The 15,502-nt window shown below is 41.0% G+C and overlaps 1 protein-coding gene across 3 annotated transcripts in view; it reads right to left on the bottom strand.

The window, feature by feature from the left end:
- The window catches only part of TMEM248 (transmembrane protein 248), a 34,081-nt gene that overhangs the window by 10,066 nt on the left and 8,513 nt on the right, over positions 1 to 15,502 (bottom strand). For all 3 annotated transcript variants that reach the window (XM_019663722.1, XM_019663719.1, XM_019663721.1), the window contains exon 2: positions 1,311 to 1,487. In XM_019663722.1, the coding sequence (XP_019519267.1) occupies positions 1,311 to 1,478 (168 nt within the window). In that variant the 5' untranslated portion in view covers positions 1,479 to 1,487. The remainder of the gene's footprint in view (positions 1 to 1,310; positions 1,488 to 15,502) is intronic.

The following is a 15,502-nucleotide window of genomic DNA, read 5'->3' as shown; positions in this document are numbered from 1 at the left end:
CCATTAAAGATCAGGCAGGGTCAGAAAAGGGAAAATTAACCCAGCCAGAATTCTTTTGGTAAGAAATTCTGAAAGGGTTTCATGGTAGAAATAGCTAACATTTGTTACTTTAACTGTTTTACTGAGCTCACGTGGGGTGGCGGTCCCTCTTGTCAAGGTCACCTATGATCTAGAATGTCACCAAGCATAAGACAAAGCCATGATCCCCGTTAAACTCAGGAGAACTCTTCTCTCCTTCACAAGGCACACAGGGCAGCACCACTGCGACTGCAGTCTCCACTGCCCCACTCCCACCAGCAGACACACGGAACAGGAGAAGTTCATGAAGAGAGGGCTCCCCACTAATCTACGGAGACAGGAACGCATCTGTCCTAAAAGAAACCTCATCCACCAGCACATTCATCATATCATTTAGGTCAGCATAGCTTCCAACATGTAAAACAAATTTATAATAGGTAATATTGTCATACACCTCTGTTAAACAAGAATTAACTTTTCATTGTTTTGAGATGCAAAAATAACAATTTTAAATCTGCATTATGAGTGTTCATACCATCATGTGCCTAGATTAAGGATTAAAGAGTAACACCCTAAAAATTTAAATTGACCAAAACGTAAAATCTAGAATGCAAGTTTGTAGATAACTGCAGTCTTCCTTGATAAAAAACACAAATATTGGGGGTGCCAAAAAATGTATACAAGTGGACACTTTGGTCAACGTTTCTCAAGCAGTAGTTCGCTGTAATCAGAAGTGTCTGAATGCTGATGCACCTCTTGTAACTGCAGAAGTCAAACGTGACTTATATTCATCTTTTGTTATCAGTATATATTTAGTTTTACAATTTTAATAGTTTTTTCCTTTCTTAAAATGTGTATACATTTTTTGGGCACCCTCTGTGTATTTGGAAGATCCTGCTTTCTAATTTCTTTAAGATTCCTTCTTATCCAATTAAAAAGCTGTGTATAGCTGGTAAAACCCCATGATAATATGGGGCTTTAAAATAACAAGTGTTTAGTTTTTAAAAATTGCAATGTGCTGATTTCATATGAATATAAAAGAAGCTTGTTCTTGATGCAAACATTTTACAAATAATACTTTCCAAAATACCTGCTTCATTACTCAAACAGTCTAACTGAAGCTGGTTGCATCATTTAAATCAATAACTACCTGACTATAGATATTTCCTAAGAAAGTGAGTCATAGGGAGATGAAAAGTGGCAACCAAAGAAAAGGGGGGGGCCCCAGAGGTGTTTCCCCCCACTCTATAAAGTCCACCCAGTCAGAGAGGAAAACTTAGAATATACTATACCTCTGCCATTTCCGGTGACTTAATCTCCTTGATTTTGAAGAAATAGCCCAAGGTCAGGAAAGCTATGGCCATGGCACTCACACTGATCATAAAGACCACCAAGGGGGGCCGGCTGCTGATGTACAGCTTCAGGTTATCCAGGGGGTTAATGGCGAGCATTCTTCTCATCAGCTCCACCTGAAAGGAAGGAATCAGAAGACTCAGGGACTGACCTGCCAAAAGAAACCTATGCTTCGCACTTTTGTTTCCTTTCACAGAGTGGGGGGTGAGGTGGTCACTTATTAATAAAATTGAGAAATATGTATAAATCTTCAAAAGACTAACAAGAAAAACCACTGTCATTATTTCCAAGTGGTTAAGATCTTGAAAGGTATGTATTCCCTTTCGGTTAATCTTCTAATTATTCCATAAGGAAATTTGCTACTTCCATGTTACTTAAGGAAATGTTTACATAGGTCAGTAATATGACACAAATACATGCCAACAGGTACAGAAATAAACTGAGGATGCTCACTTCCTACCACTGAGAAGCTGAATTTTATCCATTCAGCATCTGTTCACTGCCCTACTCATTCCCATCCCAGCACCAGGCATAGAGGCATGCAGAAACTGGATGTTATCACTCCCTGCGAAGGCTTCCCACTGGGCTGGTGAGGTCAGTGACAGTGCCCGTCATGGCCCACAGGACTTCATGGTCTAGACACACCATCACTTCTACGATGCACCTCCGTCAACTCCCCTGATCCTCCTGGGCTCTGACACACAGACATCGCTACGGTTCAGGATCAGCTTTTCAATTTCTGCCAGGAGGTCGGCTGGGACTTGGAGAAGGATGGCACTAAATGTGTGGAATAGCTTGGGTAGCACTGCCATCTTAACAATACTATCTTCCAGTTCATGAACTTGGGTTATCTTTCCATTTATTTAGATTTTCTTTAATTCATTTTAACAATGTTTTGTAGTTTTCAAAGCCTACGTTTGCACTTGTTTTTGTTAAATATACTTTTTTCTTCTTGGAGTCATTGAACATGTCCTATTGGAAGGCATCTGCCTGGAATACTTTCCCCCCGCAACTTCCACACTCTTGCTCCTTCTTAAAATGCAGGTCTCCACTCCAAGCTCATCAGAGGCTCTCCCTGACCACCCTCAGCCTCTGGCCTCTCAGAGGTTGCTTCCCAGTTTAGTTGCTTCCAGGTTTAGTGCCAGACAAGAGTACAACTGGTTCTCTACTTGTTTGTTGTCTGTCACTCCTCATTTGTGAGCTCTGTGACAGCGGAGATGTTGCCCAGTGCTGGCCCCAGCCCCAACCCCTAGAACAGTGGTTGGCATATGCGCAGTTATGCACATGAGCAGACTACACCAACTAAAAAAGCAACTCAGAAATATCTGTGCCAGCTTTTCAATGTAAGAGAGAAAAAGATGCATCAACACCCCCTAAGAACTAGCAGCAACCACTTGCAATAAGCCAAGCGGTTACTCATCTGTTCTCACGAAGAGTCCTTGGAGAAGGAAAAAATGGCCTTTCTGCTCTTCCCTGACGTAACCCCAGGTCTTAAACTGGCAAGTACCATTATCCAGATATGGTTAGCATGCTTTTAGCATGTGTACATATAAACAGGTACAATTACTGGTGTTGCATTTGAAATCTTGAGGAAAGCAACAGTATTGTACATATCCTTGTGCCGTTTTCACTCAACGTTGTTCCTGTGATTTATCTCTGTGATCCGTGTAGATCTAGTCCACTGAATTTGCCTGGTGTACTTTGTGCAGTTGTATTACAGTTGAGTTTCTTGGACTGGAGCCCAGCTAGGTTCTTCCCACCGTTCTACTGACCAAGGGCACCATAGCAAGCACAACAGTAGCTCCAGCCTCACCAGGCCACAGGGCAGACCCACATGACTTTGTTATCAGACCGCTCTCCCAAGAAGCTGCACCAGCTTGCATACCCCGGCCATGAAGAGGCTCGCTTTATTGCCCACCATTTGTGCCAACATTGGATACTCTAAGGCATATAAATTTGGACCAAGATAGATGTGAAATGGCATCCTACCATTCTTTTTAATTGTATCTCCCTGAAATCAAACTTCTTTACGAGCCATTCAGATTTCTTCCTGGGTGAATTGCCTGAATCTTTGACCAATACTAGCAGGATATTCTTCTACTTCTTATTAATGTTTAGGAGTTCTCTTCATATTCTGGATACTGAGCCTTTACCAATTTCATATTATGTATGTGTATAACTGCTCCACGCCTGTGGATTTTCTTTAATATGCTTTATGGTATCTTTTGCCATATGAAAGGGTCTTCACGGTTTTTGTTTTATTTAACAATTCTATCAAAATCTAATTCACCTACTGTACAACTCATCCATTTAAAGTATACAGTTCAATGTATAGAATTGGGCAACAATCACTATAATCAGTTTTCACCATTTCATTAAAAAACCCACACCATGTGGCTACTAACTGCTTGCTTCCCCCAGCTTTCAACAACCACTAATGTACTTTCTTTCTCTACAGATTTGCCTGTCCTGGGCATCTGGAATAAATGAAATCATGTAACGTAATCTTTTGGGACTGACTTCTTTCACTGAGCATTGTTTTCAAGGTTCATCCATGTCATAGCACATATCAGTACATCTTTCCTTTCCTTTTCATTGCCCAAAATATTCTATTGCATGAAAATTGTTTATACATTCATCAGTCAACGAACATTTGGGTTTCCACATTTTAGCTACTGTGAACGTGTATGTAAGTTTTTGTGTGGACATGCTTTCATTTGTCTCGGTTATATACCAAGGAGTGGCACTGCTGGGTCATATGGTAACTATGTTTAATCTTTTAAGGGTCTGCGAGACTATTTCCCAAAGTGACTGCCCAATTTTGCATTCTCACCAGCAGTGTTAATGAGTGTTCCAATTTCTTCACCTCACCAACACTTGTTATTTTTTTTATTATAGCCATCCTAGTGGGCATGAGGTGGTATCTCATGGTGATTTGATTTGCATTTCCTTGAAAGTTACAAGTTCTTGACTTTAATATATTTAAATTTATCAATCTTTTCTTTTTATGGTTATTTATGTATGTATATATTATTTAAGAATCCCCATCTTTGTATGTCATAAAGGTGTTTTTTTTTATTATTTTCCTCTCTACAAGTGTTATACTCTTTTACTTTTAGTTTCTTATCTACTTGGAATTGATTTGTAAGTCCAGAATCAGGTAGGTTTCTAGATTAATCTTTTTTTATATAGGTGGCTGATTGTTTAATGACATTTATTGAACTTGGTTTTGTATTGATCATGAATTTCCCATGGACTTGTAATGCCATCTGTCACTATACCAAATTCATATATATGGGTTTGTATCTGGGTTTTCTCTTGTGTTCCATCACTATATGTTTTCTCCCCCTACCTCTCAGTACCATGCTGTTTTAAATGTTGCTATCTATAAGAAGTGTTCCATTTTACTGTTATTATTCGAAAGTGTCTTTGCTATTCTTAGCCCTTTCCTCTGCCATATGCATTTTAGATTTCAATTGTGAAGTTCCCAGAAAAATCTTGTTGGGATTTAATCAGGAATCGAACCAAATATACCATTAAATTGGGGAAGAAAAGACATCTTTATGACATTGTTTCCTAAACTATGAATATGGTATTTCTCTCCATTAGCATAGGTCTACCTGGCTTTTTCAATATTTTTTAAAACTTTCTCTTATGTACCTTGTTATATTGATTGAAAGACATACAAATTTATATAACTATCACTGACAGCATCTTCTAAAATTACACTTTCTATTGTTATTAGTTTATACAAAAGCAATAGACTTTGCAGCATGGACAAGTGCAAGACTAACCACACAACAAGCAGCAGACCCTTGCTGAGATAAGAAGAAACCAAATTAACTTAATGTCTGTGTTATTTGGCACAGTGGGAACAGACCTGAGGAGCCCCAAGTTCAGGGCTAATGTTCCCTGTACACCAATTTTCTTCTATAATACTTTTGCTGACTATAGCGTCATAGGGACTTGTCTGGAAAATGGAGAAAGATATTGTAGACCTGCAATGCTTAGATCCAAATGAAATTTTTAAATAATGGTGGAGATTTCTGGTCAAGATGGCAGTGTAAGTAAACACTGTGCTTGCCTCCTCTCATGACATCAAAATTATAACTGAATTACAGAACAACCATCATTGATAATCACCTGAAATCTAGCTGAACAGAGTCCTAAGGACACACAGAAGCCATGTAGAAACTGGTAAGAGGGGCGAAGATGCAGAATGGGCTGGTTGCACACATGCAGGTGACCATTAAAGATCAGGAGGGATATGTCAGCTGTGGAGCTCCCCCGTGAGGGGTCCCAGTCCCACACCACACTCCCCAGCTGAGGGTCCCAGTGCCAGGGAAAAAATTCCCACAACTTGTAATTTCTGGCTGTAAAAACCAGCAAAGTTTGTGGCTGAGTGACACTGAGGGCTGCTGAAGTCCCAGGTGCTCCTCTTAAAGGGCCTGCACATGAATTTACTCACTGACCGGCTCACTTGCTCTGAGCTCCAGCACTGGGGCAGCAGCTTAAAAGGCATCAGGGACATATGAGGAGGAACTGAATTGTCTGGATTCAGGGCTAGGGCTAGAGGGACAGCTTTCTCCCAGTCAGATGTGGTGAAAGACGTTTCTTTGTTGAGCCCTCCCCACTCCCAGTAGTATGCAGATGCAGGCAACTGCTGTATCTGAGTCTCCATCAACCTAACTAACATCCCTTCCCCCTCCCTGGTGATTCCCTGAGACCCCACCCCACCCAACTTGCAGGCACACCTAAACTACTTCCAGTGTCTTTTCAATGAAAGCAACAACCTTGGTTCTCAGCTTAGCCTCTCTCAGACATGCATAGCATGGGTGGAAGACATCTGTGGATTGTTTTCTGGCTTATGTAAGGTGGCTCCAGGCAGGGTTCACCCAGAGGCTGAACTTGGTCTGTAGCAGGGCCTCCTGGAAGGAGGCCCTGGGGCTGGCACGCCTGGTGCCCAGCTTCAGACCACACTGTAGCACCAGCAGGTTACCTCCACATACGACACACCCAAAGGGCAGACCAGGCAGGCACCAGAGCCCTGCTAGAGAATCCTGCTCTATAGGGTCAGCTCCTGCACAACAGCTCCTCCACTACAGTCACAGCCAGTCCTCACAACAAATAGCCTGAGGGTCAATCCCTCCCATGGAGGTGCAAATAGCAACCAAGGCTCAACTACAACAGGAGTGCACACACAATCCCCACAAGGGACACACATGGAGCATGCGGCTCAGATAACCAGGGAGACGGCACCACTGGGCCCAGCAGGATACCTACTACATAAGATCACTCTACTAAGGCTGGGAGACATAGCAGCCCTAATACATAGAAACAAACACAGAGAGGCAGCCATAATGGGGAGACAAATAAATATGTTCCAAATAAAAGAACAAAAGAAGGCTCCGGAAAAGAACTAAACAAAATGGAGACATGCAATCTACCAGGTGCAGAGTTCCAAACACTGGTTATAAGGATGCTCACTGATCTCAGGGAAAACTTCAACAAAGAGATAGGAAACATAAAAATGGATGTAGAAAACAGAAAAAAGAACCAGTCACAAATGAAGACTGCAATAACTGATTTGAAGAATACTATATGAGGAAACGGTAGAGTAGATGAAGCACAGGTTAGAGTCAGCAATCTGGAAGAAAAAATAGCAGAAAACACCCAACCAGAACAGCAAAAAGAGAAGAGAATTTTAAAAATGAGGATACCATATTTCCCCATGTATAAGATGCACCCTTTTACGAAAAAATTGGGGTCTAAAAACTAGGTGCGTCTTATATGGTAGTTGTAGTTTTTTTACTTGCATTTCCTGCTTTTTCGCGCTTGTTGTCTTTGCACTCATTGTTTTGCACTTGTTACCAGTATGTTACAGTAGGTTATGTCTTGCCACGTTCTGCCCAGAAATGGCTCAGAAAAGATTTTTGTACAGTGCTGAATTCAAGTTAAAAGTGATTTAGGGCTGCCCGAGTGGCGCACTGGTTAAGAGCTGGCTTGGGACGCCAGCTCTGAGCAGCAGGGCCCCGGTTCGGATCCCATATGGGGGCCAGTGACACTGCCCTCTACAGTTAAGATGGTGAACAACAGCTTGACCTGGAGCTGGGCTGCTGTGAGTTGCTGGCAATGGTGTAGGTTGCAGCCCCTGCTGCAGTGGGCTGCCATAAGGTACTGTGTGTGGCTGGCAGCCAGCATGGGTGGCTGGCAGCTGGTGTGAGCTGCCAAGAGCCGCCGTGAGCAGCCATCTAGAAGTCGGCGACCGATCTTCCTCACCCGGGAAGAGCGCAATGATAATACCAACATGGGCCAGTGAAGCAACATCCTCCAAAACTAAACTGAAGAACAAAAGGACAGCAACTTGTCTGTTCCCCTTCCCCGATTCCCCAGCATGGTTCCCCTCTACCAATTCCCCAATAGAAAAAAAAATAATAAAAAAAAAGGTAAAAAAAAGGGTCAAAAAATGCTTATTTGATACAAAAAAAAAAAAAAGAAAAAAAAGAAAGAAAAGAAAAAAGTGATCCAGTTTGCAAAAGTGAATGGAAATCGTGCTGCTGAATTTAAGTTTGGTCTTCCTCCAACTGAGAAAACAACCCGAGACTGGCTACGGGAAGCAGAAACCCTACTGAAAACGCCACAGCAGAAGAAGGCCATGAGAGGCAATATATGAAGACAGTGATTCATCATCAGACACAGATGAGAACAAGCTAATGGTCGGAAGTTTTGACAGTGATGAGTTGTATGAATTTTATGATGAATAAAACTTGAGTTCAATAACTTTATGTACTACTTTTTTTTTCTTCTTCAAATTTCAGGTCCCAAAATTAAGGTGCGTCTTATACACGGGGAAATACGGTAGTTTAAGGGACTTTAGGGCCAACATCGAGCATACCAACATTAGCATCATAGGTACCAGAATAAGAAGAGAGCGAGCAAGGGATTGAAACTCTATTTGAAGAAATATGATGAAAAACTTCCCAAATCTGGCAAAGGAAATAGACATGGGAGTCCAGGAAGTACAGAGAGTCCCTAACAAAATGAACTCAAAGGGGCCCACAGCAAGACATATCATAATTAAAATGCTAAAGTTGGAAGACATAGTGAGAAACTAAAAGCAGCAGGAAGAAAGCAGTTAGTTACATACAAGGCAGTTCCTATGAGACTATAAGCTGATTTCTAAATGGAAGCTTTGCAGGCCAGAATGGGTTGACATGCAATATTCAAAGTGATGAAAAGCAAAGACATACAACCAAGATTATTCTACCTAGCAAGGCTATCATTTAGAATAGAAGGAGAGATAAAGAGTTTCCCAAACAAGAAAAAGCTACAGGAATTCATCACCACTAAACCAGTATTATAAGGAATGTTGAAGGGACTTCTTAAAAAAATAAAAGATCAAAGGCAAAAATTTTTAAATGCAGGAAAAAAAAATGCTCACTGACAAAACACTTAGTAAAAGCAGTGGATCAACCAACTATAAAGCTAGAACAAAGGTTAAAAGGCAAAAGCAGGAAGATCATGTGTAATTACAACAATAAATTAAAGGATACACACAATCACATGCACAAAAGTAGTAAGTAATAATGACAAAAACAAAAAACGTGGAGGGATTGAATAAAAACTGTAGTCATTTTAGTATATGTTCAAGCTTAAGCGAACATCAACTTAAAACAGACTGTTATAAACATAGCTTGGTATATAGAAAGCACATGGTAACCACAAACCAAAAATCTACCAGAGATATATACGAAATTAATTAATCCAAACACAACAGTTAACATCATACTCAAGGGTGAAAAGTTGAAAGCTTTTTCTTTAAGATCAGGACAAGACAAGGATTCCACTTTCACCACTTTTATTCAACATAGTATTGGAAGTCCTAGCACAACAATCATACAAAAAAAGAAGAGAGAGAGAGAAAAAAGGAAATAAAAGGCATCCAAATTGGCAAGGAAAAAGTAAAACTGTCATTATTTACAGATGACATGATATTACAGAGAACCACAAAGATTCCACCAAAAAACTATCAGAACTGATAAATGAATTCAGTAAAGTAGGATACAAAATTAATATTCAACACTATAGAAAATCACACACATACAAGACAGCAAGAGAATAAAAAAGGAACAGGGAACAAAAAAAACAACAACAACCAGAAAATCATTAATAAAATAGCAATAACTACATACCTATTAATTATAATTACTTTAAAGGTAAATAGAAAAAAAGCTCCAATCAGAAGACATAAGGTAGTTGAATGGATAAAAAAACAAGACCTGTACCCATACATATGCTGTCTATAAGGGACCCACGTCAGACAGAAAAACACACAAAGATGGGAAGTAAAGAGATAGAAAAAGATATTTCATGCAAATGGAAATGAAAAAATGTGGGGTAGCAATACTTAGACAAATAGTCTTTAAAGCAAGGGCTGTAACAAGAGACAAAGAAGGGCATTTCATAATGATAAAGGGATCAATCCCCAACCCTCCTCCCATCTGGCAAACATCAACATGTTCTCTGTATCTATGAGTTAGTTCTGTTTTGTCTGTTCAATTATTTTGTTTTTTAGATTCCACATATAAGTGAGATCATATGGTATTTGTCTTTCTATGACTTATTTCATTTAGCATAATAACCTCTAGGTCCATCCATGTTGTCACAAACGACAAGATTTCACTCTTATTATGGCCAAGTAATAGTCCATGGTATAAATGTACATCTTTATCCAGTTGTATAATCATGGACACTCAGGCTGCTTTCATATCATGCCATTGTAAATAAGGCTGCAGTGAACATAGAGGTGCACATATCTTTTTTAATTACTGTTTTGGATTTTTTCAGATAAATGCTCTAAGTGGAATTAATGAGTCATATGGTAGTTCTATTTTTAATTTTTTGAGGGACCTCCATACTGTTTCCCATAGTGGCTGCACCAATTTACAGTCCCAACAATGGGGCATGAGGGTCCCCCTTTCTCCACATCCTTGCCAACAATTGTTTATTGATTTGATAACAGCCATTCTGACATGTGTGAGGTGATATCTCATTGTGTTTTTGATTTGCATTTTCCTGCTGATCAGTGATGTTGAACATCTTTGCATATGTATATTGGCCATCTATATGCCCTCTGGAGAAATGTCTATTCAGGTCCTCTGTCCATTTTTTAATTGGATTATTTTTGTGTGTGTTAAGTTATATGATTTCCTTGTATATTTTGGAAGTTAACCCCTTATCAGACGTTTCATTAGTGAATATCTTCTCTCATTCAGATTGTCTTTTCATTTTTTTGATGGTTTCCTTTGCTGTGCAAAAACTCTTTAGTTTGATATAGTCCCATTAATTTATTTTTTCTTGTTTCCCTTGTCCAAGGAGATAGATCGGAAAAAACATTACTAAGATCAGTGTGAGAGAGTTTACTGCCTATGTATTCTTCTATTTTTATGGTTTTGGGTCTTACATTTAAGTCTTTAATCCATTTTGAGTTTATTCTTGAATATGATGTAAGAAAGTGATCCAGTTTTATTCTTTTGCATGTGTCTGTTCAGTTTTCCCAACACCATTTATTGAAGAGCCTGTCTTTAGCCAATTGTATATTCTTGCCTCCTTTGTCATAGATTAATTTACCATATAGACATGGATTTACGCCTATTTCTAAGTTCTCTATTTTGTTCCATCCATCTGTGATGCCTGTTTTCATGCCAGTACCATGCTGTTTTGAATATGATAGCTATGTAGTATAGTCTGGTATCAGGTAACATGATACCTCCAACTTTGTTCTTCTTTTTCACGATTATTTTGGCTATTTGGAGTCTTTTGTGGTTCCATAAAATTTTTAGGATTATTTGTCCTAGTTCTGTGAAGAATACCTCTGGTATTTTGAAAGGATTGCATTGAATCTGTATATTGTTTTGAGTAGAATGGACATTTTAAGGATGTTAATTGTTCCTATCCATCAGCATATACAGTATATCCTTTCACTTATTTATATCTTCTTTAATATCTTTCTTCAATGTCTTATAATTTTCTGAGTACAGGTCTTTTACCTCCTTGGTTAAATTTTTTTGTTTCTTTGTTTTAGATTTTTATTGGGGAATTGGGGAGGGGAACAGCGTTGGGGAATCAGGGAAGGGGAACAGACAAGTCGCTGTCCTTTTGTTCTTCAGTTGAGTTGTGGAGGATGTCGCTTCACTGGCCCATGTTAGTATTGTGATCATTGTACTCTTCCTGGCTCAGGCAATCGGTTGTCGGCCACTGGACGGCTGCTCACAGCAGCTCACACCGGCTGCCAGCCACTCACGGTAGCTTACGACAGCCCACTGCAGCCCCACTGCAGCCTACGCTGTTGCCAGCGACTCACAGCAGCCCAGCTCCAGATCAAGCTATCGTTCACCATCTTAGCTGTAGAGAGCGCAGCGTTGCTGGCCCATGTGGATCCCAACTGGCGGCCCTGCTGCTCAGAGCTCACGCTCCCAAGCCAACTCTTAACCAACAAGCCACTCAGCCAGCCTCATCCTTGATTAAATTTATTCCTAGGTATTTTATTCTTTTTAATGCAATTGTAAATAGGATTGTATTTTTAATTTCTCTCTGATAATGTTATTGGTGCATAAAAACGCAACCAGGGGCCAGCTGAGTGGCTCAGTTGGTTAAGAGTGCGAGCTCTGAGCAACAGGGTTGCCAATTTGATTCCCACGTGGGCCAGTAAGCTGTGCCCGAGCTGAGCTGCTGGATGGCGACTGGACTTGGAGCTGAGCTTGCTGCGCCCTCCACAACTAAGATTGAAGGACAACAACTTGGCTGTTCCCCTCCCCCAATTCCCCAACACTGCTCCCCTTTCCCAATTCCCCAATAAAATCTTAGGGGAAAAAAAGAAAATTACACCAGTGGTGAATCAGGCGAGGTATGCAGGAAGCCTTCTGTCTAGGTCTACCCTGAGCCAACTGTTAAAAAAACAAAAAACGAAAACAAAAACAAAAAAACGCAACCAATTTCTTTGTTGTTGTTGTTTTTTAAATTCTGTCATGAATATGTATTACCTTTGTAACAATTTCTAACAATAAAATTTATAAATATAAATATTCTTCCATTGATAACACTGGTCTGGTGACCAAAATAAAACTTCATTAAATTTTAATTCCATTCATGTTCTTCATTAGCAAAGGTGATAAATAGGAAAAAACAGAACTTAAAAACAATTTCTAAAACAAAATAAAACAAAAACAGGACAGTCCTCTCGTACATCCTGGCACTAAAGAAAGGGTGCGCTTACCTTGCAGTGATATGTACTGGGGTGTGTGGGAGAAAGCAAGGGCAAAACGACAACGAACACTTAGACTGGGGACTGTCCAGCAGTGCTGTGTGCTCCTGAGGCAGGTGGCCACAAGGGTTCCGCAGCAAGCGTGCACACAGGCTGAGAGGCCAGGGGAGAGCACCCAGGGAGGGTGATCATGCGCCAAAAGGATGTCCAGGACAATGAGGTGTCCTGCAGGGCAGGGGAAAGGAGTTTCATGAAGGAAGAGGTCAGCCAAGCATTGCTGAGAAGTGAACAAACACTAAGGGTAAGAAAATCTGAGCCTTTCTGTTCTTCAAAAAGTACTCAAGTGAAATTGAGCTCTACATAATCCTCCAATGGGCAAGATCACTGGTGACCTCAGAAACCATACTCTGGTAGGAGAAAGATCAGATGGCAGGAAGGTAAACTGAGGCAACACGTGGTCACAACTAGTTCAAATGCAAGGGACAAGGGGCAGTGGGGTTAACAGAAGTGAGGAAACAAATACATCTGTAAGCAGAGGAAGGAGCTAGTAAAGAGAAAAGCCTCACAAGGGACCAGTGAAGGCAGAAATATATAACTTTGCAACTTGATTATAATATTTTATTAGAAAGTAAATTCACATTCATTATGCCAGATTCACGAGTCCTTTCAATGTCTCTCACTCTCCCTCTTTCCAAAGACCACACACTTTAAAGTATACCACACAGCTACTTGTCCAAGTTTAAAATAACCATCTTTGGACTAGACAGGGATTCCATATTCCCAGATAATATTTCCTAAATAGTCCCTAACTTACTTTCATTTATGATACACTACACCACTACCTGTGACCCAGACCTAAAAGTTCACTTCACACGAACAACAAAATCACCATTCATCTTAAACTAGATTTCCCACCATATACTAAATGGGAAGTCCCTTAAAAGCTATCCTATAAAGTCATGCCTTTTTCAAAGTTTGAGAGAGGCTGGGAGTTGAAGGTGGGGGTGGCACAGGGAGGATGGGAGAGAGAGGAGGGGAGCCAAGCCTGCTCTGTGTCCTACCTTAGGAAACACACTGGTCCTGTGCTGTGAGATTGGCAGGAACTCACCTTGATGTGCGACAGGCCTATTTTGAACATAAAATTAAAGTAACATTTCTCAAATATCCTGTGATATTTGAAATATTTGAAGGGCTGTAAGGCCGAGGGTTGCAAACCCTGAGCCTAATAAAGAACGCTCATGAATGAGATGCCAGATTACCTGAGACTTAGCAAGATGAGCACACCTGCTGGCATCAAATGAACCTGCGCATGCACCCAGCTACCCAGAGCGCTGAACAGAAACCACCTTCCCTCCCCACCACCAAGCAGCGAGTGTACACACAATGGACCCTCAGAAGAGCAAATAAGTAGCAAGGAAAACTTCAAAGTCTCCAGTGAGGGCTTGGATTCTAAAGCCAGAGTCTGAGTTTCAGTCCTTACCCACCTTTAACACCTCTCATTCAGCATCCGAGGTCCCACCTCTCTCGGCTTTTAGGACTCACCACTCCCTTGGCTCTCCTCTCATGTCATGTCATTTATCCAGGCACCTCTTCCTCCTCACTCTTCTTCAGAAGTTGGTGGTGCCCGAGCTTCTGCTCAAGGCAGACACACTCATTCACAGCTTCCTGCCAATTTTCCTCTCCTCACACCACATGCTAACCACCACCCACTGGAACTCTGCTTAGATAGCCCTCGGGCACCTTGAGTCAACAAGGCCAAAACTTATCCAAGTTGCCAAATCAGCTCCTCTTTATGATGAAAGACAGCCATGTACCCAGTGACCGCTGACTCTCACTCTCCTACAACCTAAGTTACCAGTCCTGTGGTTCCACCTCTTCAATGTCTCCCCAAAGCTGCTCTTGCTCCATCCCCACTGACACTGCCTCCTTCAGCCAGAATGAACACCAAGTGCAGCCAACTAAGGCTGTATCTCACTGCCACGCTCCCCCTACCTCGGGCAGTGCCAGGAACTGAGGCAACACTCAACGATAACACCTGGCATTATTTCCCACCTTTCATGAGACAGGCACACTGTTCTAAGAGTTTTACACGTTTTATATGATCCTCACAGCATCTGTACTTTACAGACAAAGAAATGAAAGCATAAGGATGCCAGCTAACTGGATTCAAACCCAGGTAGCCTCCAGAGCCCACACATTAACCATTAAGTGCTCCCTGTAGAGATTACGGGGTTGGACAATGACTCAGTTCCAACAAATGAGATAAAAACTGAAAAGTATCCTTACAGTTTTGCAATTCAGACATCAATAGTGATATAAGCAGAAACCCCTCTTACTAGGGTGATGTGATAAAGGCAGAAACCAGATTAAAGGGCTAAGGAGAGAGTATCATTTTGAATAGCTACCACTTAAAATGTGCCACGTACCAGGCACCATGCCAAAGTACTTTACGTACAACATATTTTTTAATCCTTACAAAACTGCTAGTTAGATATTACTGTCCTCATTTTATAGAAGAGTAAACTGAGTCAAAAGAGGCTAAGTAAACAGAGACAGACTCTGACTTAATTCATGTGACCCCAAAAGCTGTGCCATCAATCACAATGCGAGAGTTGACAAGTAGGTTTCAAGTCAAAGCCAAGTTGTTTTACAAACAAATAAACCAACAAAAGTCACATGTCACAGATTATAATATAAAGTGTATTGTAGTCTCCAATAAAAGCACAATTGGGGCCGGCTGAGTGGCGCGATGGTTAAGAACTGGCTTGGGACGCCAGAGAGCCCCGGTTTGGATCCCACATATGAGGGCCAGTGACACTGCCCTCCACAGCTAAGATGCTGAACAACAGCTCAACCTGGAGCTGGGCT

This window comes from Hipposideros armiger, unplaced genomic scaffold, assembly GCF_001890085.2.
Source record: "Hipposideros armiger isolate ML-2016 unplaced genomic scaffold, ASM189008v1 scaffold_400, whole genome shotgun sequence".
Lineage (NCBI taxonomy): Eukaryota > Metazoa > Chordata > Mammalia > Chiroptera > Hipposideridae > Hipposideros > Hipposideros armiger.
Note: the sequence above shows the minus strand (reverse complement) of the source record. Positions and strands in the feature narration are given on the sequence as shown.